Source organism: Thamnophis sirtalis, unplaced genomic scaffold (assembly GCF_051295495.1).
Source record: "Thamnophis sirtalis isolate CommonGarterSnake01/CBP01778 unplaced genomic scaffold, rThaSir2_p1.2 scaffold_4, whole genome shotgun sequence".
Classification (NCBI taxonomy): domain Eukaryota; kingdom Metazoa; phylum Chordata; class Lepidosauria; order Squamata; family Natricidae; genus Thamnophis; species Thamnophis sirtalis.
In genome coordinates this window covers 44,246,773-44,270,184 of record NW_028261384.1, presented here as the reverse complement: position 1 = coordinate 44,270,184, position 23,412 = coordinate 44,246,773, and the positions used below count along the sequence as shown (strand labels likewise).

The 23,412-nt window shown below is 40.6% G+C and overlaps 1 protein-coding gene across 5 annotated transcripts in view; it reads left to right on the top strand.

Annotated features, from left to right (window-relative positions):
• Positions 1–22,675, top strand: part of TBC1D5 (TBC1 domain family member 5) — a 365,348-nt gene extending 342,673 nt beyond the window's left edge. For all 5 annotated transcript variants that reach the window (XM_014051938.2, XM_014051928.2, XM_087712828.1 and 2 more), the window contains one exon: positions 19,247–22,675. In XM_014051938.2, coding sequence (XP_013907413.1) covers positions 19,247–19,537 — 291 coding nt within the window. In that variant the 3' untranslated portion in view covers positions 19,538–22,675. The remainder of the gene's footprint in view (positions 1–19,246) is intronic.
• Positions 22,676–23,412: the final 737 nt, after the last annotated feature.

The following is a 23,412-nucleotide window of genomic DNA, read 5'->3' as shown; positions in this document are numbered from 1 at the left end:
AATCAGAAGTGGAAAGAGACTTGGCTAGGATTGAAATTATTCCAAAATTGAGAAGGCAGTTGACTTCAGAATTAATGTGCTTCTTCTCTTGAACAAAGGATGCAGTTGGATTTATTCCATTTTGTTCCAGCCATAGGATTCTCAAAAGGAGTCTCTTTGAGAAAAGAAAAGCTGTATAATTAGCCTGGCTTAAATGCTGAAGATGGATTCTCATCTTCAGCAAAAACTGCCTTCTTTAAATAAGATGTGAAGTTGAAGAATTTTTGTATCCTTCATAGAAATGTGTTGATAAGCACTCCTTGGACATTCTTGATTGACTTCTCAGTAGGTGTGGTTAAGCTAGTAAGACTAATGAGAAAGCAAAATCCTTCTGTTATTTTCTGATTTTGGATCTTGCCTTAATTCAGCTGTAAAAGGTCAGAAAGATAATTTCAAGCTAGCTTTAGCATCTATTTTGTTAAGACAAAGAAATCCTGAAAACTAACTGGGATATAATAGAGTGTTTGCATATCTATTTAATTTTCCTTCTTTGTGTGGTGGAAAGCACTATACAAAAACAGCTGGGAAGTCTATCTGAGCATGAGTGTTGTGAAAGAAAAAGAAAGTGGGAGAGAGAGAGGAAAGAAAGGATGGAAGGAAGGAAGGAAGAGAGGAAGAGGAAAAAGGAAAGAGGAAGAGGAATAAAGGGGAAGGGAGAGAGACAAGAAAGCAGGGAAAGAAGGAGAGAAAGAAAGAAAGGGAAAGAAAGAAAGAAAGAAAAAGGAAGGAAAGAAAGAGAACTTATGACCACAATTGAGCCCCAAATTTTGATTGCTAAGCAAGAGCATCACATGACCGCCGAGCCACTCTCACAAAACAGGCCACATCTACAGAATAGATTCTAAAAAAATTTGAAACCCACCCATACTGATGTCCAAGAAGAGCAGAGAGATGATGTTTTCTCTTTCTCTGGTACAGTAGATTCCTTTGAAGAAGTAGATTATCCTGTGGATGTTCTGTAATTGACCCTTTTATATTGAAATGAAAATATCATCTATATTGTCGGTTGTATTTGTAGAAGTGCCGTGGCTTCTAGATGTTGCATAACAATCTTTGCTATAAGTCTTGAAATCATTGGTGCCGTAGGTGTAGCTTTAATTCATTGGTAAAATATGTAGTGTAGTTTCAAATTGAAAGTAGATAGATAGGCAGAAGTTTATAAGATCCATAGTCCTCAGTGTTTCAGTCTAAGTGTATTTGGTTAAGTCAGGTGTGCTAGGAGCAATAGATTATAGATCTATTAGGTCATAGATTTGACTAATTCCAGATCTATAGACATAGAAAGGCTGTCATATCTACTACAGATCTTAAATAGCTTTAACAGGATAAAAATGATTTCTGGATTATTTAGATGGTGGAACATTGAAATGAAAAATGCTGCATAAAATAAAAATGATTAAAATGTGTTTTGCCAAAGCACAGCAAATTTCATTAAAGTTACTCTGAAGTAAACTCAAAAAAATTAATTTATCAATATTGTAAAGTGAACCTAATGTAAAATAAATGGACGAACAAAGAGAAACAAGGCTACTGCTCGTCCATTGTCACTATCCCAAACAAAAAGATGAGCATGATGCCTCAATTGTGAATCTTTCAATGAACCCTGAAGTTGCAGTGTTAGGAGACTTGACTTAATTCAGTGCCTGTTAGAAGTCAGACTTCCAAATGTGATTCTAGGAAAAAAGGGCGTTGGTACTCACTTCATATGCCTCTTCTAATAGAGTGGAGATAGCATCCACTTATGTGTTAATCCTGTCCGTTCTCCTATTGGACTGAGTCTGATTAATAATTAATTAGCCGCATATATAACCCATCTCTGTGAGTGACTCCACCCATCTTTTCGACGAAGAACAAAAACAGACTCCACGTGTTATCCAACTTTCAACTTTAGTAACGATATATAATAAACCCAACAATAAATTCCACAATGATACAAAATGCAATGAACAACAACTTCATCAACATTTTGTCCAGGTAATCACTTAAGGAACAGTCTCCAATCAGGGCGGGGCTGGATGCTATCTCCACTCTATTAGAAGAGGTGTATCAGGTAAGTACCAACACCCTTTCTCAATAGAGCTGGAGATAGCATCCACTTATGGGATATACCCAAGCTAGTCCCCATCGGGAGGGAGAGACTGTTGTATTACCTGTCAGTATGGACCGCTTGTAGAACCCTGCGGCCAAAGGCAGCGTCTGCCGAAGTGAATTTGTCCAGCTTATAGTTCTGAACAAAGGGCGATGGGGTCGCCCAAGCTTCCGCCCTACAAATTTCCCCCAGGGAAGCCTGGATGTTCCATGCCGCAGAAGTGGCCGAGCTCCTGGTGGAATGGGCCGTAATTCCTTGCGGGATTGGCTCCTCATTGGAAAAATAGGCTGTGGCTATACATTTCCTAACCCATCTGCCTATGGTAGTGACCGAAACCCTCTGCCCCAGAGAGGAAGGCTGGAAAGAAACGAAGAGACGTTCCGTCTTCTGCCAAGCCGCATCCAGCATGTGCCACTGCTCCTCCAAGGGTCTTGAAGGCAAGGGACAAAAGTCAGGTAATACAATGTCCTGCGCCCTATGGAACCATGAATTGACTTTGGGGCGGAAGGAAGAGTCAAGCCTGAGGATCACCCTATCTTCATAAAAGGTGCAGAGCCCTTCGCCAATGGATAGCGCCTGGAGCTCTGATATTCTTTGCGCAGATGTGATTGCCACTAAGAATGCAACCTTCAGGGAAAGAAATTGTAGAGGAATAGTGTCTAGAGGTTTGAATGGTGTTTTCGTTAGGGAGGCAAGGACCTTTGCCAAGTCCCATGTGGGATATCTGTGTACTATAGGTGGCCTAAGATTAGAAACCCCTTTTAAGTATCTCCTAACTGCCAGGTGCTGAGATAATGATTGTCCCCCTCCCCAGAACATAGCGGACAAGGCCGCTACCTGCTGCCTAAGGGTATTGGGTGACAATCCCTTTTCCAGTCCATCCTGGAGGAACTTGAGGACTTGGGGAACCAATGCTGAAACCGGCATTACCCTATCAGAACACCATTCACAGAACACTCGCCAGGTAGCATTATAAACACGATCCGTGGAGGGTCATCTCGATGCCTGTATAGTGTCTATGACCCTAGTGGAGAACCTGTCCAGTCTCAGGCCTTCCCCCTCAAGCACTAGGCGGTTAGCTGGAGCCACTGGGGGTCCAGATGCTCCAGCGACCCCTGGGTGAAGGACACCTGGACTGGCGGAATCCTCCAGGGCCTCTCCCCAGACAATGTCTGAAGATCCGCAAACCATGGCCGGCATGGCCAGTGCAGTGCAATCAGTATGATTTCTGCCCTGGATGTAATGATTCTTTGTACAACTCTGGCTAACAGTGGAAGTGGCGGGAAAGTGTATATTAGTCCCTGAGGCCAGGGCCAGCAGAGAGCATCCGTCGCTTCTGCCCCTGGTGTAGGGAACCTCATGAGGAACCGTGGCAGCTGAGCATTGGTTGGAGAGGCGAAGAGATCCATGATCGGGACCCCGAACCAAATCACCTGGAAGAGAGAAGGGTGTAATCTCCACTCCACCTGATCCAGAGTAGAATGGCTGAGCCAGTCTGCCCTTACAATATCAACCCCTGAAATGTGTTCAGCGACCAGGGACAAGAGATGCCCTTCCGCCCAGCGACCCAGCTCTTCCACCTCCCCCATCAGCTGCTTTGACCAGGTGCCCCCTTGTCTGTTGACATACGCCTTGGCCCTGTCAGAATACGTACATGTGTCCCCTCGACCTTGTCTACGAAGTGGAGGAGGGCAAAACGGATGGCCCTAAGCTCGAGGAGATTAATGCTCAAGGCGCTTTCTACCTCTAACCACCTGACCTGAGCAAAGTGTGTGTCAAGGTGGGCACCCCAACCTGTGAGACTCGCGTCAGTTGTGATCGTGATCCTGTCCTCTATCCTGAAATAACACCCTCTCTTAATCGCAGGGGACCTCCACCAATGCAAGGAATGACGTACTTCGCTAGGCAAGGTAACCCTAGTCAGGGAGGTGCTCCTCCGTTCTTTCTGGAAGGGCAGTAGGAGCCATTGCAATTCCCTGGTGTGTAGTCTGGTCCAAGGAACAATTGCGATGACCAAAACCATCTTCCCCAGCAATTAGACAAGGTAGCTAGTGAAACCTTCCTTCCCCCCCCAACCTGGGACACCAATTGGCAGATGCTGTCCTGTCTCTCCTTGGAGAGGAACACCTGGGTTGCTTCCATGTCGATCCAGGCTTCCAGGTGTAAAATGCGAGTGGTGGGCAAAAGGTGACTTTTGGCCCTGTTGATGGAAAAACCATGAGACCGGAGGGCATGAACAGTGGTGTCGAGGTCCGCCAAGGCCCTATTGTGAGAGCGTGTCTAAAGGAGGATGGGCCATAATCCTGATTCATAAGGATCCCCCATAATCTGGTTGTCTAGCCCCCTGCCTCCTAGGATAAGGTCCTGGGAGGTACGACCCCTTTTTATAATTGGTGGGCAAGACCTTACGCTTATCTTTCCCCTCTACTAGGAGAGGCGTGAGGGAATCCCCGAATAGGTCCCCCCCTTTGTATGGCTCCGAGGTTAGACGCCACGTGCCGGAGATCAGTCTGCCACAGATTCAGCCACAGGAGTCTACGGGAGGCCACGGAGGACGCCATGGCCCGGGATGCAAATCTGGTGGCACTCAGGGTGGCATCCGCCAAAAACTGCACTGCAACTATGATTTTGTTCAGGTCCTGGTGTGCCCTGGAGTCCCCGGCCAGGATCCTCCCCTGCAGCTGTTACAACCAGCTCAAGCTAGAACAAGAAAAAAGGAAGCCGCCACTGAAGCCCGGACCGCCCAAGCGGCTGCTTGGTGGCCCCGCTAGAGGATTTGGTCAGCCTTCTTTTCTTCAGGTTTCAGGATCTCTTCCTGGGACCCTGGTAATGTAGTGCTAGAGTGTAGAGCTGAAATCAGGGTATCCACGGTCAGCCACAGCAATAGCTTGTCAAGGCACTCAGCCATGTTATAAAAACATTTGTCTGAGCTGGACGGGGCCAGGCTTGATGTTGGTGTAGCCCATTGCCTCTGGATGGTGTCCATAAACAATTGGGGGGCAGGGATGGCGTCCATCTCCAATTTATGTTCTGTAAACCAGGTGTTGGCTGATTTGGTGGTCCTAGAGGTTGATGGAGCCTTCACCTGCCCCCCCCCCCATATCAGCCGCAACAATTGCCTTGGTCAGGAGAGGTTTAAACAGGGTTGGTGGGAAAAGGCCCAAGGCCACCAGCTTGTCCAGGCCTTCCCCCACTTCTTCAGATAAGCCGTCCTCCCTGATCTCCTCTTCTTCTGAAGCTGGAGATGACTGTGCTCTGGGCGTTGAGGCGAATGTTCCGCCCTCATGTCGGGAACAAGGGTATCATGTGCGCACACCTGAGTAGCTGGTGGAGGTGGTGGCGGCACCCGCTGCTGCAACCCAGCCGCAATCCCCTGCTTAATTGCCTCTGCAATGAATGACTGGTATTCTAGAGGCATGGCCGGGGCCAGGTACTCTTGACGAAGGCCCGCAGCCGTGGGCGTAATGTGGCTTCCGCATGCCTGCTAGGTAGGGGAGGTTCCATAGGGAGTGGTAGCACTGATTGCCCCCAGATCCCTGAGTTATTAATAGACAGCATTGGACTAAATGGGCCAGGCCCAGAATCCAACTGTGAGGGGGGGTTGCGGCCTGAGATGGTAGTGGGGGAATGAGAATGAGACCCAGTCTGGGCCGGGGATGGGGCCTCTTTGCTGATTTTGGAGTCTTTTTTTATTTGGAGCCCTTGCTGGAGGATTTAGAGTCCTTAGAGCCTTTATCTTGAGGCTTATTTGCACTGCTGCTTTGGGATGAGGCAGGCAAGGCTGGTGGATCGTGGCCCCCAGCCACTGATAGCAAACCTCCTTGGGTGCTTCCTGACATGTCAGGCTGGCCTGATGCTGTGCTATCTGCCATTTGAGGGACCATTGGCATTCAAAATGGCGGCCGCACCAATTTTCCTACCAAAATTCTCCTCCTTGTAGATGGCCACCGGCTCTCTTTCTGGGCTCCTGAGGTCTCCCTCAGCCTATTGTGGTCGCTCATGCTTCGAATCTCCCTCTGCGGGCCTCACAGGGATCAAAGGCAATGTGTGAGGCCCTTTTGTCTCTCCGCAGCATCAGTGTGCCATTCTTTGACAGCACGGCTGCTCCGATCCCTAATTAGCTTGGAGAGGTCGTGTAAAGGCCGGCAAGGCGTCTCCCAGCAGCAATCAACCTTTCACAATAGGTGGAGGGAGGGAGGCATTTGAAGTGGCTGGTTGTCAGCGCGCAATCCTTCCTCCCCCTTTTTACATCTGTGGCTCGAGGCTACCAGAAACCTCAATGAGCCTCTCTCTCCAATAGCCCCAAGGCTCTGTTACTCACTTTTCCTGTTAAAAACAATTTCGCTAACAAAGAAGATCAGATACTGGATAATACTACTGTCCAGAGTGGACTGAGTGAAAAAGATGGGTGGAGTCACTCACAGAGACAGGTTATATATGCAGCTAGCTAATTAATTATTAATCAGACTCAGTCCAATAGGAGAACAGACAGGGTTAACCCATAAGTGGATGCTATCTCCAGCTCTATTGAGAATTCCTGATTCATCTTGCTGACAATTCTTTTCTTCAGAGGACAAAGAAAAGATGATCATCTCTGCTTGATCTGTTACTAATCAGTAGAAACATAGTTGAAGAAGTAGAACTATGAAAAACTGCAGTCCTTGGTGTTATAGTTACAGTATTTTTCGGAATATAAGACATACTTTTTCCCCCTAAAAGAGGGTGAAAATTTCGGTGCGTCTTATACAATCAATGTAGCCCCGCCCACCCACAAGCCCACATCCTTTGGCCTCTGACTCCCAGCAATTTGCCTCTTTGAAGCATACAGCCTATTTCACTTTCACCTTTAGCACAGTTGGATCAGCCTCCCAACTGTGATGATTTGACATAAAATAAAGGCAGACAGCAAGGAGGTTAAACTAGAGGCTTGTCTTTATTCAGCAGCAGCCATCTTAAAACTACCTTCTGCCCCAGATGACATCATTAAAAAAGTTAACTGTTTCCTAACCTCCTTAAAGAGATAGGCATAACAAGTAAACTTTGAATATAGCATAAAACATACACATCATTACATCTCCCTTACATATAAAACATATAATATGATTCCATATTTTTGGTTTAATAGCTTGGCTATAGCGAGAGAAAGTTACAGTTGTCTGATATCAGTAAAATTGCTGTCAGGTTATGAATCAGTTCCGGCATTGTCACATGCTGAAATGCTTACATTATCCTTGCCGTTCTCAGTAGGCTGTATATCCGTGTTCAGGAATTCTGTGCCATCATGCGCTTGCACTTCATTTTCCTTGTTGTTTTCTTCTTCCAATGTAGTATCAGCAGCAGTGTCTGGACGAAGATGACACCTGTTTCTTCTCAATTGCTATCCACACTTGGTTTCAATTACATATGATTTTGGTGAATTGCCTTCTCTGACAATTTGAGCAGGTTCCCATGTTCTCCCAGTGACTCTGTGTCTCACAGCTTCCCCGGCACACAGTGGACGAAGAGGCTTGGTAGATTTATCAAAATACAATTTTTGCTTTCTCATGTTTATGTTGCTCTGAGCTGTTACCTGCTCATGTGCGATGGAACGAGGCTGCAATTTATGTGGAGCAGTAGGCACTGTAGTCCTTAGTGTTCCCCCATTAGCAGCTTTGCCGGTGAGCGTAAACCCTCAATGGGTGTTGCACGATAGTTTAATAAGCCTAAATACACATCCTGCCCTGACGATTGTGCTTTCTGTATAATGGATTTGACTAAGCCAACATACTTCTCTGCTAAGCCATTGGCCTGTGGGTGATAAGTGCTTGTGGGTTTGTGCTTGATTCCCCATTCATGCAGGAAGCACTGGAATTCAGCACATGAAATTGTGGCCCATTGTCAGACACAAGTTCTTCACACACTCCATGTCTTGAAAGTATTGTCTTGAAAGCCCATGTAACTGTTGACGCGTTTAGACTTTCCAGCTGTACTAGTTCAAAGTATTTGTTGTAGTTGTCTACTATCATTAGGTAGTGGATGTCTTCAAAATGAAAAGTATCTAGCCAATCTCTGCCACGCCCGTGAAGGAGCATTCCACAGTGTAAGAGGTTCTTTCACATTGTTTTTTGAAATGTTTGGCAGGTGTCACACTTCTTTGCAAGTGTTTCAATATCAGAGTCCAGATGAGGCCAGTAGACCACCTCCCATGCTGTGCACTTACACAGAGTAATGCCCAAATGTTCCTGATGAATTTGTTCCATTGCTTCTGCCTTCTGTGACTTAGGAATAAAAATACGGTCACCCAAGAGTATGATATCCTCATGAATGGATAGTTCATCTTTCACAGGCCAGAATTCCTGCAGCTCAGGACACAGCTTCTTGCGTTTTTCTGGCCAGCCATTGCACATGACACGAGTTAGTTTCTCTAGTACTTTGTCTTGTTTGGTGTCTTGTCTTATTTTCTCCAGCCGTACATCTGATATTGGCATGTTCACTAGTACTGTATGTACCTGCTCTTCCAGGTTCATTCCTGGCTTCATGTCCTTCTGGAAGCACCCTTGACAGGCAATCTGCCATACAATTTTCTTCACAGGCTTATACTTCACTGTGAGATCATACTGCTGTAATTTCATAACCATTCACTGCAAGCGTGGAGGTGTAGAAGCTAGTGGTTTTTGTAGTATGTACTCCAATGGCTTGGGTTCAGTTTCTACAACTACTGGGCGACCATATATGCACTGGTGAAATTTCTCACATCCATTCACAATGGCCAGCATCTCTTTCTCAATTTGAGCATAATTAGCTTGTGTCGTGGTCAGTGCATGTGAAGCATATGCCACAGAATGTCCTTGTTGAGTCAGTACAGTACCTAGCCCAAACTGGGATGCATCCACTTGAAGTACGGTGTCAGCATTTGCATCGAAGTATTTCAGTATTGGTCCTTGATGTTTAGTGATCAGTTTCTTCACTTTGTCAAAAAGTGGAGTTGAAAGTAGTGAGGTAACTGCTGACTTCATCAAGACCCAATTGCCAGTAACCAGACTGGGCATCTAATACACTGAACACTGTTGCTCCTACTAGCTTGTGTGCTAGGTGGGGAGTTTGTAGTGTTCTCTCATTATTACTTTGTTCAAATCACGTGGGTCAATGCATATGCAAATTGCACCTGTGTTCTTCTTTTCCACCACAACCATACAACTGACCCATTCCGATGGTTCAGTGACCAGTAGATGGTTTACTACTCCCAACTTCTCCATCCTAGTGAGTTCCTGTCTAACTTTATCCACAAAACTTAGAGGTATTTATTGGGGCATGGATGACAGGCTATGCACCCTCTTTTATATATATATGTGGCTTATGCCTGGGAGACACCTCAGGCCCTTGAATAGATCACAGTACTCATGTTTAATGTCAGCTTCCATCAGACCTCTATGCCCACCATCCACGGTCATTATGATCTTCACAAGTCCAATCTCTTTACTTCTTTTGAGACCTAGCATGGCTGGGGCTTGCGTTTCTATCACAAACAATTATAAAACTCTTTCAGATCGCATTTGTAGGCGCATTTTACATGACAGCGACCCATTACTTTCAGCTTTTCACCACCATATCCCATTAATTTCGGTAGGTCCAGAGTCTCTAAGGGGGATTCATTCCTGAGGTGTTTCAGATATATGTGGCTTGGCACACAGTTTACTTGTGCTCCAGTATCTATTTTGAATGTGACTGGAGTTTTGTTGGCCCCTATCTGTAATGTTACATTGGCTTCATCTGCAGACTGATGTGCTTTCTGTATCGCTGCAAGATATATCGGGGAGCAGCCCGAGTCTGACCCTGCATTGTCATCATTGTCCTTTATGACGTGTACAGCCCGTGTTTGTGGCCGGAATTCCGGTTTGCGAACACAGTTTACACACGCTGGCAAAGTGTCCTCTTTTCTTGCATTTGTTGCATATTTTCCCCTTGCAGGACAGACACTGTTTTTGTGGTGCATATTTCCACAATATCCACAAGCTGCTTCTTTGTTACTTGTTCCAGTGCCATAGGTACCTTTTGTTCCTTTGTGTGCCCTTTCTTGACCATATCTACTGCTTTGAGTTTCTATAGCATTGATCTGGTGCTGTGTTCCTTCCTGTATCTGCATGTCCTTTCTTGATATTTCATATGCTCTGGCAATCCTTACAGCTTTCTCAAGATTTAAGTCTTCTTCCTGCAGCAGTTTTTCCTGAACTTCTTTAAACTTACTGCCCATCAGAATACATTCTTTAATCATGTCTCCCGCATCATAAAAAACACAGTCTTTGGCAAGCAAGCGCAGCTGGGTCACCCATTCATCCACAGATTCACCTCCACACTGGTTTCTCTCATAAAACAGTTTTCTCTGCACTATGGAGTTTTTTTCTCAGGTTGCAGTATGCTTCAAACTTTGTTTTTGTCCTCTGCAGTGATCTCCCCACTTGCTTGCCAGGCTCTGCACACATTGCGTCCTTTCTGTCCCACATATATTAGAAAGTGTGCTGCTTTCTGCTGATTAATCTATTTTTCTGCATCAGGTCCTGCAAACACAATCTCTATCAGCTCCCTCCACTTTTCAGATATGTTCCCTGACTCCAAATCAAGGGAAGGAATGTTCTTTGTGTTGCTATTTGCTGCCATGACTCTTCTCACCCCACCCCTCGGTACCATGTGATGATTTGGCATAAAATAAAGGCAGACAGCAAGGAGCTTGAACTAGAGGCTTGGCTTTATTCAGTGGCAGCCTTCTTAAAGAGATAGGCATAACAATTAAACTTGGAATATAGCATAAAACATACACATCATTACACCAACCATCAGCTGTTTCAGGCTGCAGGGATTGCCATTGACTATTGCCATCTCCGCATGCCCCATTTTCGGCCTCCACATCCCATTTTCCAGCCATTTCGATCCCTGCCACGCGCAACAGGCGGAAAATAGGGCACACAGAGGTGGCAATAGGCTATGGCAATCCCTGCAGCCTGAAACAGTCAGGAGTCCGATCCAGCTGCTTGTGCTAATCAGGCTGCTGAAACTAAAACAGGCTGCTGTTTGCTGCAAATTGCTGGGAGGCAGAGGCAGGTTTTTTTTTTCCTTGTGCTAATCAAGCTGTGCTGAAACTGAAGCAGGCTGCTGTTTGCTGCAAATTGCTGGGAGGCAGAGACAGAGTCAGATTTTTTTCTTGTTTTCCCCCTACAAAAGCTAGGTACTTATACTTTGGAGCATCTTATACTCTGAAAAATACAGTAAATATGTATTTAAGGGAACTTTAATTTAAATGTTTAAGTGGTAAGCAGGAAAGTCCAGTTATTTGCCTTTATTTTTTTCTACCTGATGATGAATTAAGGAGCTAGGTCAAGAAGATGGAGAAAGCAGCAGACTTTGTCAGAGGGAAAAATTAATTTGAGACAGAAAGGCCATTTGGCTTGGATGGGAGACTACCTGTACTTTATTCTCAAAATGTCCACCCTGAATATCCTTGTAGTGTTAATTATCATGATTCTTTTATAGGAAAGGACTATATCAGAAAACATTCCAATTATATCTCATTCTCATACAACGTTTTATGCTAACATTGGATGTATGGTGATTGTTGTACCATGCGAAAGTGTAAACAGTTGTGCAAAAATGTTATAATTTTAAGAAAACTTTAGAAATAGAAGTGCTAATAGTTTATTTTTCTCAATTAACAAAAACGGAAAGGAAAGAAACAGAAGAGAAATCCAAATCAAATCAATATTTGTTGTGACCACCCTTTGTCTTCAAAACAGCATCGAATCAAGTGCAATTCTTGCACGCTTGCAAGGTTGAAATACAGTCATTATCTGAAACAGCAACAGCTGGGTAAGAGGCTTAAAATTGGGTGAGGAACACCCAATTCTAGTGGCGTGAGGTTGTGGATGACAGTTTGATCAGGGGTGAGTTTCAAAAATTTTTCCTATCAGCTTCTTCGCTTCTTCTTCCTTTTGATCTTTCTTGGGCATGGAGAAAAACAATCCTGTGAAGGAACTGAGCCTGCTGCTGAAATTGGAAGCCGAGAGGCTTCTTTTCCACCCAGCCGCTGGCACAGGGCACCAAAAAGATCTCCTGTTGCTGCCACCATCTTTGCGCATGCACAGCTTTCTTCTCACCGGCTGGAGAACTTTTCCGCACCCTGTGATCAGCGGCTGGGTGGAAAAGAAGCCTCCGATCCCCCGGCATTCAATGAGGTGGCTAAAAGGCTTCTTTGCAGCCATCCGCTTCCCAGCACAGATCAGCTTGCAGTCCAACGGATGTGTTGGATGGGCAAGCAAGCAGTGACCTGGGAACTGGTTTGTGGGCGTGACCAACCTGCTGTCCCTACCAGTTTGGCAATCCAGGCCCAATTACCAATGCCGGTTCACCCGAACCAGTTCAAACTGGTAGGAACCCACCTCTGAGTTTGTTGTCACACATCATACATCTTGGCAAAATTAAGCACAGGAACAAGATAAAAGGTAGATATACTGCATTGGCAAGGTCTCTCCCAGGCAAAGATTTCAAAGCAGCCTGGGGTTTCAAGATGTGCTGTCCAAGATCTTTTGAAAAAGCACCAAGAAACAGGCAGCATTGAGGACCAGGGACACAGTAGTCAGCTAAGGACACTTAATGAGCAGGTGTAAGATATATCATGTTTGTATCCCTTTGACAATGGAAAATGTCCAGCAGTGCAATCAGCACAGAACTGACAGAAACCACTGAAACCCAGGTACACCCATCTACAGTCCAGAGAAATCTGGCTAGAATTGGTCTTTATGGAAAAATTGCAGCCAAAACGTCATACCTCTGATGTGGAAAAAGACTAAGTGACTTTTAACTATGCACAAAAACATAAGAAATGGGATGCAGAAAATTGGCAGCAGGTGCTCTGGGCTGATAAGTCAAAATTCAATATTTGGCTATAGCAGGAGGCAGTTTGTTCATTAAAGGACTGGGGAGCAGTATGATAATGAGTGTTTGCCAGCAACAGTGAAGCATGGTGGAGGTTCCTTGCAAGTTTGAGCCTGCGTTTCTACAAATGAAATTGGAGATTTGATCAGGATCAATGGTATCCTCAATTGCCATTGATACGACTGAGGTACTTCAACCGATGTGTTGTTCCGTCTGTCATTGAAAAAGTGGGATGGATCACATCAAAGAGGACAAGAAATATGTGAATGTCACTTTAGAAGATGCCCTGGATCAACCCAAATGGAAACGGGTTTGCCGACAAGCATAGTATGGAAATAAAGCTGGGAAGAAGAAGAATGGTGTCATCAATGCAGATACTTATTGGCAGATACCTATCCATTATCCATACCACCAAGGAGGTGTGTAATTGGCCCCAATTTTATTCTGAAGAGGACAGTGCCCCAAACATACAACCAATCTCATGAAGAACTATCTTCAGCATAAGCAAGAAGTCCTGGAAGTTTGACCCTCCTCAGAGCCCTGATCTCAATATCATGACATTTGCTTGGAATTACATGAAGAGCATCCTACATCCACAGAAGATCTGTAGTTAGTTCTCCAAGATATTTGAAACAACCTTGAATGAACGTTGCCGAGTTCCTTCAAAATACGTTCCATTTTGTTAAATGCTAAAAAATAAACTATTGACACTTCAATTTCTGAAAGCATTCTAAATTTACAACATTTTTGCACAACTGCCTAACATTTTTGTACAGTGTGCATATTTCTATTTTTTCCTAAATCTATGCCACACTCATTCTTGATTGTTCATTTTTAATATCTATATTTGATTGGATGCCTACATAGATTTGTTTGCAATGTTTTATCATACTCTATTAGCATTTTAAATTAGGGGTCCTAATTTTCCCAACAGTATTAAAACACATTGTTATTGAAAGTTTTGCATTTAAAAATAAAGCTGAAATATTTTTTTTAAAAACTGTCTTTATACAAAAAGTTGCACAAGTTGTTTGGGGTGCTTTTAAGGGACACATTAATATATTTTCAGTTTATGTAAAAAGAGAAATTTTAGAACTAATATATAAAATACGATGGTAAACCTATGGCACGCGTGCCACAGGTGGCACAGGGAGCCATATTTGCTGACACAGCAGCCTTCAGCTCCAGTGTGGATGTGCATACCAGCCAGCTGAATTTTGGCCTTCTGGAGGTCCGGGAGAGACCATTTTTGCCCTCCTCAGGCTTCAGGAAAGCCTCCAGAATCAGGGGAAGGTGAAAAACGGCCCAACGGGCAAACCAGAATTTCAGGAATGGTTGGGCATGCACAGGGAGGTGGACAGTGTGGGCATGTGTGTACGCGCGATAGCATAGGTGCACACAATTTTGGCACACCTTTAGAAAAAGGTTAGAGAATCACTGTTCTAGAGAATATAAACATCTTTTTCTGCCATAATTTATTTCTAACTTTTTATCATGACTATATGACACTAAATGTATCAGCATTTTATTGCAAATACAATTTGGGCAAGATAAAACGATTGCCTTATCAGCATGTTGGAAAATAGAAACTGTTTTATAGTTGGTTTGTAGCCCTCTTCCACTTAGGGCTCAGCTTTCTGCTGGAATCAGTTAAGTGTAATTTCCTAAAGAACATGCTGCATGCCCAGTGACGGATTAAGGCTCACTGGTGCCCTAAGCACTGACAAATCTTGATGCCCCCCTCCTTTGTACATACTATACAAATCTTCCCTGTGGTGCTCCCTTGGGCCTGGTGCCCTAAGCACATGCTTAGTCTGCTTAATGGTTAATACAGCACTGTGCATGCCTTCCTCTAGGAGCAAGGACATTTCATTTTGGCTGTTTCTTGGCTGTCAGAATGAGTCTCTGCCAGTTGAAATTCTGGCTGAAACAAACTGATGGCTAAAGAGGGTGGAGGGAGTTTTTAGACCAGCTTATCGTGTCTGATTATGTTACCTTAAGTAAAAATAGCTTCTGATTTGACTTTAAAATTCTCAATTTATGTTCTGTTTATGTTGGGATTAGAAAAAGCCATGGAGAAAGCATTTAATTCAGACCTCCAATTATCTAAAGATTGAGCTACAAAGGTTGTTGTTTTATTTTTACAATTTTTTTTCAGTATGGGAGAGGTGGATAGTAAAAAAATGGTTGGCATCTCGTAGGTGTACCGAAGAATAACCACTTTAGACAATCACCTTATCCATGCCATTTGCAATGTATTTACTATTAAGGATTTATTTTTATTTAATGTTTAATTTGTTTAGTTCTGCAATAAATTGCTGTTTGTTTGTCTTGTTTCCCCTTGCTCCCAATTTGTTTGCTCCCAAGAAAGGAAAAAAAGAAAACTAAAAAGAAATCGCTTCTGATCTTTTTGACAGAAGTTATAAATGCTCTTATATTTCATCCTCTCTTTCTAAGGTTAAATTCTAATTTCCTTCTTTCATAACCTGCCCTATCTAATCTTCAAATGCATAAATCACAAATTCATTTTTCTCTGTTTTCAGCAAAAAAACTCCTATAGGGTTTCCATTTTCTGATATTATAGTGGTCATTCTTTTTCAGATCAAACAAGTTAATATTTGTCATCTCTGCTGATTTAGTCATCTTCACCGACCATTCCCCCAATGTGGATATTTCATAGGTTTTTCACTTTTATGCACATAGTAGGCTTGCCACAATAATCATACATTAAAATAAACTTCCATGATTCTTCTTTAATTGACTATTCATTAACCCCATCAAAAAAAGTTCTAATTTGATTGAATGTTGATCTGTAAAATTCAATTCAGTATTTTAATTCAGAAATTATGCCTTTTTTACAAGTCCATCAGGCGTGATAAAATGATCTTTCAGGTTGTCCACATTTACAACATAAATTTGAAGTGCATTCTACACTTATACATCTTAGACAATTTTTTTGGAGTCGTGCTCAATAGTACATCATTTTATAAGAATTCTTTTTTAAGTTATATAAATGTTCATGCCTTTAACCACAGAGCCGAAGTAGCACAATGGTTAGAGTGTATGTAGTCTGCAGACTACTTCAGCTCCAGTTTGGCAGTTCAAATCTCACCAGCTCAAGGTTGACTCAGCCTTCCATTCTTCTGAGGTGGGTAAAATGAGGATCCAGATTGTTGGGGGCAATACGCTGACTCTGTAAACTGCTTAGAGAGGGCTGTAAAGCACTATGAAGCAGTATATAAGTCTAAGTGCTATTGCTATTGCTATAATTTTCTATTCTTCGATCAGTAAGATTTCATTTGGTCTATTTCAAATTTACATTTTATCAATTTGCAAATAGTTTTAATTCCTATCTTCTGCTCAATTCCAAATGTTTTATCATCTATCTTAAATCTGTCTCTTAACTGTGCATAAAAAAACCAAAAAAAGCTCTTTTTGATTTAATCTTATATTCTACTAAAAGAATTAAAATTTTAGAATTTTTAATTAGAAATTATTTTAAAAAATAAAATGGCAATAATAATCAAATTTTGTTAAAAATTAATTTTCAAAAGAAAAGAAAAGTCTGCAGTAACACCAACCAACCCCACAACTGCATGCTTCGTTGGGCTTCTCAAATGGAAGGGCCACAGAGCCATGTTTTAACCCACTTCTGGAAGAAGAATATTTCATAGGATGGGGACATTCACAGAGAACACTGTATTCCTAATCCCACCAGTCAGTTTATTAACTGATGGGGTCTGCAACATACCTGAATTGGTGGGATGCAGTGTGGACTACATATGTTGGCCTGCAGAGTAATGAAGTAAAAAATAAATGAAAGTACCCTGTTTCTCCCCCCCAGATAATAAGTCCAGTCGGGCTTTTGAGTGTACGTGCTAAAATAAGCCCTCTCAGAAAATATTGCAGCAGCAGCCATGAGATAACCACGCTCTCCGCCTCCTGCACCTCAAAAATAATAAGACCTCCCTGAAAATAAGGCCAAGCTCTTATTTTGAGGGTCAAGAAAAAAATAAGACACACTCTTATTTTGGGGAAAACATGGTAAGAAAAATGGATATACTGTATGTCTCTGAAACTAAGAGCCCTGGAAATATACTGGACCTGAATAAAGGTGGTCTGATCTTGTAGAATAAAGTTGATAAACATATGTTTTTAAATGAATATAGATTTTATTATGAATAAAAAAGATACATGAAAAAATGCTTAGTAAATTATTATTCAGTGAATAAGGACATTTGATGTGAAGTTGAGGACATTTGATGTGACTTTTATTATTTAACCTATTCCGTTTATAAGTAATGCTTATAGTAATGATAGAAACATGTACCGGTTGAATGGTTTATAGAGCATATTAGACAGATTTGGGAATGCAGTGAGAATGGAGATACAAAATAATGATAGGAAAAGTAAGGAAGTAAAATTAACTTATAGAAATAGTGCAAGAAAATTAGAAAAGGTAAAGATAGTCCTTGGTTTATGACCATAGTTGGGAGAAGACTTTCCATTGATAAGCAAGGTGGTTGTTATTAGAGTTTCACCTGATTTTATGACTTTTTGCCATAGTTGTTAAGCAAATCACTGCATTTGTTAAGTGATTCATGTAATCATGAACTGACTTTACTTGTCAGAAGCGGGCTCGGAAGATCATAAATGATGATCACTTGAATTCAGGATGTGACAATTGTCATAAATATATTCTGGTTACCAAGCACCCAAATTTTGATTACATAACTGTGAAGATGCTGTGATGGCCATTAGTGGAAGGACCAGTCATTAAGTCATTATTTTTTCAGTGCCATTGTAACTTTGAACAGTTGCTAATTGAATGGGTGTAAGTCAAGGACTAATTTCCCATAAGTTTCCATATCTTCACTATTAACACTGGTCTCTTTTTCATGTTCCCCAATTTTCATCTTCAACATTCAGTCTTAGCCTTTGGATTCTTATTCCAACTATCCAGCAGTTAATCAAATTAGTATGGATTTGTTTTAATTTCCTTCTGTCTCTCCTTCATATATAATACGTATTGCCGATTTTTTCTCCATATCATGATAGGAATGTAATTATTTTATATAATTATTTTATATAATAGTTGTACAATTTATTAAGCCTGTTGCCCTGATGCTTGAGGTATTGCTTGGACATGCTTGGTTGACTATATTTGATGCTATTGAGTTTTATTCCCCAACCAGAAATTCATCAGGAAAAGTATTCTGAAGAACCATATGGCATTAAGTTTAAGGTTGTTAATTTTCAAAGCTCCTGGAAGTATAATTCTATTATTTTCCATTTATTCGGGAGCGGGAGCAGATGGAAGGAAACATGCTTCGTGTCACTATAAGATTTTTTTAAATGGAAACTGGCAGAGAAAGAATAGGGATAAACTCTGGAGATACCAGCATCAGAAAAGGCTAGGATTACCAAAGATGCTGTAGAAACCTTTGTCTGTAAAAATGAGTTGAGAAAAAAAGTGTATATATCAAGTTTTACATTTTAAATTTCTGCATTGAAACTATTTCAGAACCTTTTCTTTGCAGTTTAGTACTCATCATTAAACCAATTATTTTTTTGTATTGTAAATCACTGAGGACCACCTCATAGTGACATTTTCCATGCATAAAGATATTCGCCATACAAGAAGACAAAGTGCGCTGAATAAAAATACAGAGCCAAGGTGGCGCAGTGGTTAAATGCAGCACTGCAGGCTACTGCTAGATCAGCAGGTCAGCGGTTCAAATCTCACCGGCTCAGGGTTGACTCAGCCTTCCATCCTTCCGAGGTGGGTAAAATGAGGACCCAGATTGTTGGGGGCAATATGCTGACTCTCTGTAAACCGCTTAGAGAGGCCTGAAAGGCCTATGAAGCGGTATATAAGTCTACTGCTATTGCTATTGCTAAATACCTGGCAGTCCAGAAGCTGAAGAAATTTTCTAAATTCTATGCATGTTTCTATTAAGAAAAGGGACATCTCTACTTGATAAACCAACTATCCTTTATGATCTATAGGAGAGGCGCTGCTTAAAGAGTTTCCATCTAGGATACCCTTTATATGTACCTTTTTTGGCATGTAACTTTATGCGGGAGCAATGGTGGAGGCATCACCAACCACAGCTGTAGAGGTATGTCCCAGCTGTGATTATGGTGGCTGTAACTGCAACCTAAGGAAATGACCGCTTAAGCTTTATCATTTAACTTTTTTTTTCTCTTTCATAGGCTACTGATCATCCAGGTAGAAGTCCTATCAAAAGACACAGTGATGATTACATCCTAGTTTCTAAAAAGGAAGGAAACGTTTCTGCTTCTGACCAGGAACAGACTCTGCCAGCTTCCCAGGATATGAACATGAAGATTGAGGCCCCATGTCACACTTCTTTAGCCTTCACTGATCCACTGCTGGGATCTATGTCTGCCTCTTCAAGTAACCTAAGTTCTAGTCCTGAAGATAGCAATAGCAACAACAGCAAGGATTCTGATTTTACAATTGTTAGCCCTCTTGAAATGTAAGAACGTTATTCAAGAAGTTAGCAACTCCTGTGCCTCAAGACTTGGTCTGTTGGGATTCCAGATTTATAAGGCTAAACATGCAAGTGCACAGATGCCATCAAGGCAACCCACATTGCAACACCAAACATGTAATGATTGCCTTTAAAATACACACATGTAATATCAAGATGTAATACATGAGTGCCGATATTGTTGGTTTTCTCCTATTAACAGATTTTTGAAACCTTGAATTAATAAATTTATATTCCTTCATCATATAAAATAAAATGCATTGCATAATCTCATGAATTTATCTGCTCAAATATAGGAAAACAAATGAATATTAAAATGATTTCAGAACCTGATAGATCATATAAGCTATGAGTAGAATCAGATATTCCTGTCATCAGATAAGAGGAATGCTTGTTTCAAGTTATATCCCTCTACTTGTCTGATGCTGCCTCCTCAATCATTTTCTGAAGAAGAAAACAGCCATAATCACTTTATAGATGGTGCCGAACCAATAGCTACTATTCATGCAAATATTCATCCTTACAAGGTAATACAAATTCAATGCCTTGAAACAGTTGGGATTATAGCTGTTCTAGTCCTGAATTTGTTTCCTAACATCTGGGATGTATTTTTAGTTATTTCAAGACTTCTGCCATCCTATTTTGTCTAGGAACAAAGTTTTTGAGAACCTTAATAAAAAGTCATTTTTAAATATTAATTTAAAGTCCGGGATCTATCTTTTCACACTAAGGACAGTAAGACTCCTAAGTGATTGAATTTCCATTCTGACTGTAATTCACTCAAGGGCAGAATTTCTCTGTTAACACTGTAGAGAGCTAAAATATTTCTGGACACAGTCCATACTATTATCCTGACAATCACAAAACAATATTCATAGGTTAGTGTCCAGTTTGGGGAGGAGTTAGTTTGTTGTTTTTTGGGAATTTTAGTAAATAATGATAGAAATAGTTACAGACATCAACTTTAAGAAACAGCCCAAAGTCTAACTTTATTGAAGCACTCTGATTTCTAATTGGATTCTCTTTGCTCATGTGGCCATTGCTAATTCCACACTTGCTAACTATATTGACCCAGAGAGAAAAGAAATAATGTATTAAGGTTAATTAGTCAAAATCATGGCGTTATGCTGGTCTTTCTTCCTGGTATGTGGTATTCATTCCAAGGAAATTGCATTTTCCAAACTGTTTTGTTGTTTGCAAGTTGAATGCTATTTAACTCACAGAGAAATGGGTCTTGAAACCAATATATATTTTTAATATTCCAGCAAGCTTTCTCTGGATTTAGTTAAGAAGAGAGACATTTGTTCAATTATTTAGCCTCTAAAAACTAATTCTCTACTGTAATAGGTAATCAACAGTTCTTAATAGAAAACTCCCATAGCCACAGTCTAAGCAACCCATTAAAAATGGCTTTACTGAAAAGCTTAGGTATATTATATCTTGAACCCTTGGAACTAATGATGACAACAGTGTATAGTTTAACATGATCATTTTTCCCCTCCTGGTTAGTAATATTCTTGGAGCTTTATTCTTAAGCAAAACACTCCCCCTATGCTTTATTTTTATTGGATGCTCAATACTGTAACCATAATCATGGTGAGTGATAGGATATGAGAATGAGAACACTGCTGTATAACAATTGTCATTATAATTTCCATGAGCAATTCTTTTCCCTGTAAATATGACATATGAATCATGATAACCCAAAGTATAACCTGATCACAAACTACAGAGAATGTGCTTACACAGCATACAGTTCTTTTTGAATATTACGCTAGTAACTATCTAGATCATACAGATGAAATTTGAAATATTGAAAAATCTACTACTTTCTGAACATGTTCTGAGCTTGATGTGGTAAATTTAACTGAATTGACTGTCCTATAATTCATTTGGTTCACCCAAACTCACTTGGATTTGTAATGCCCTGTCCTTTAGCCATAGTTTTGCTTCTATAAATTTACTGACATAGGACTAAAATTATCAAGTAATTATATATGGCAATTGTATAATTACATGTTTAGATAACTTGAATGAGTTATGAGAAAATGCTTCCTGGTGTTTTAAAGTTAGATATAATATTGAGAGTTTCTATAAAGAGCTTCAAAGTATATAGTTAATAGAGTTAATGAAGAAAGTAATCACATAACTATTGATTCAAATGAAAAACCTAAAAGTGTTCTGTTTATGCAATTTTAAATCTAATGCTCTTTTACTTAAACTGTCATAAAATAAATCACCTCAGGATTCTGCCCTATGATCTGTGTAGAGTTATTTAATTTCCTTGATTTTCATGAGGATGATAACTGGTGATTAATTTGACATGGCTAACCTTACTGCTTTCTGCCCTGAATTTTTCGTTTCTTACCATACATTAAAAGTGCCATTTAAAGCAAACTTTTTAATAGTAGAAAATGAATAGGAATAGATGAGAAAATAGTAGGTCACCTTTCACTAAACGAAAAAATAGTTGGGCAGAGGTTTGTTTTGTATGTTTGTTTTGTTTTAAAATGTTTGACTCCTTTGTCTATTTCATGGTTCAAATATTTTTTCTTGTCAGAGCAATTTTTGCCATAATATGTTTGCCTTATTTGGTATATATTTACTTTCTCAATGTTATGTTTCTGGTTTCATATAATAAATAGCACTTTGCTAACAGAAAGGTGAATAATTTCTTTGGAAAATTCAAATAAAGTAATGCCATGTGGTAAAACTTAATAATATACCAAATTTCATTTTGCATGACACTGGAAGTGTCAATCAAAGAAAATTAGACCATAATAACACATTGCTTTCTACCAAGTGTACTAAGGTTCCCAAATTAAAGCACCAATTTATTTTCTCTCTTAAGTACAATCTGCTCATCTCAGCTATTGTTAACAGTAAACTGACAGGAAAGAATATATAGTATAAAGGGTTTGTTAGTATTAATATGTGATGCTCTAAAACATTTTTCAACCTGTTAGAAACTCTTCTGGATTTCTCTCTTTTGCATGTCATCTTACATTGCTGAAGAATGTCAAGGATAATTTAGTGACTAGATCTGTTCATTTTTTAGCTGTGAAAGGTTGTATTTTTCCTCTCTAAGAATGACTGGCTACTTTATTAAAGAAAGAACTAACATGCACACATCTTGAATTTTGTGTTTTATCTTGTAAAAACTAAACACTGTTTTCTCTCTTACCCATCATAGGAAAGTAGAATTTACTCCAATGTTTTAATCCATGAAATGATGGTAATAAATAATGTAAAATACCCTTAAGACACTATATTGAGATACGTGTTTGTGAGTCAACAGTGTGTGTAATGATAGAGAAAACTATACAAAGAAAGGAAAAATGAACCTATCCCCTATATTTTTACAAATATTTGGTGATGATTTTATATCACTCTTTTGCTTGAAGAAGCCTATTCCTGTCAGGTTAATCCAGCACAAATATTAAATATTTGTTACATGGGGGAAAAAATGGAATGTGTGTTAAAATCCTGCTCCTTCAGCTCAGTGTGTGTGTGTGTGTGTGTGTGTGTGTGTGTGTGTGTGTTTTATTGAAAGTTCTCACATTTTACGAAGCCCTTCAATTGTGCAGGATTTATAAGTGATATTAAATATAGTTACAGCACCACTAACATTTTCGGTTTTACTCACATTTAAGAGTTTTTATACATCTGAAGCACGGTCAAAGGCAAGAGTGGAGCCCAAATGACAAAATAACATAAATTCTGTCCCTTTTGTATTATGAATTGCAATAGATCACTACATCACATGGTACAATTCTGAAAGTAGCCACCATGTTGGAAGGGAGAGAAGGAAGGGAGGACAGAGAAAGAGGGAAAGGAAAGGTAAAAAGAGAAAGTTTACATATG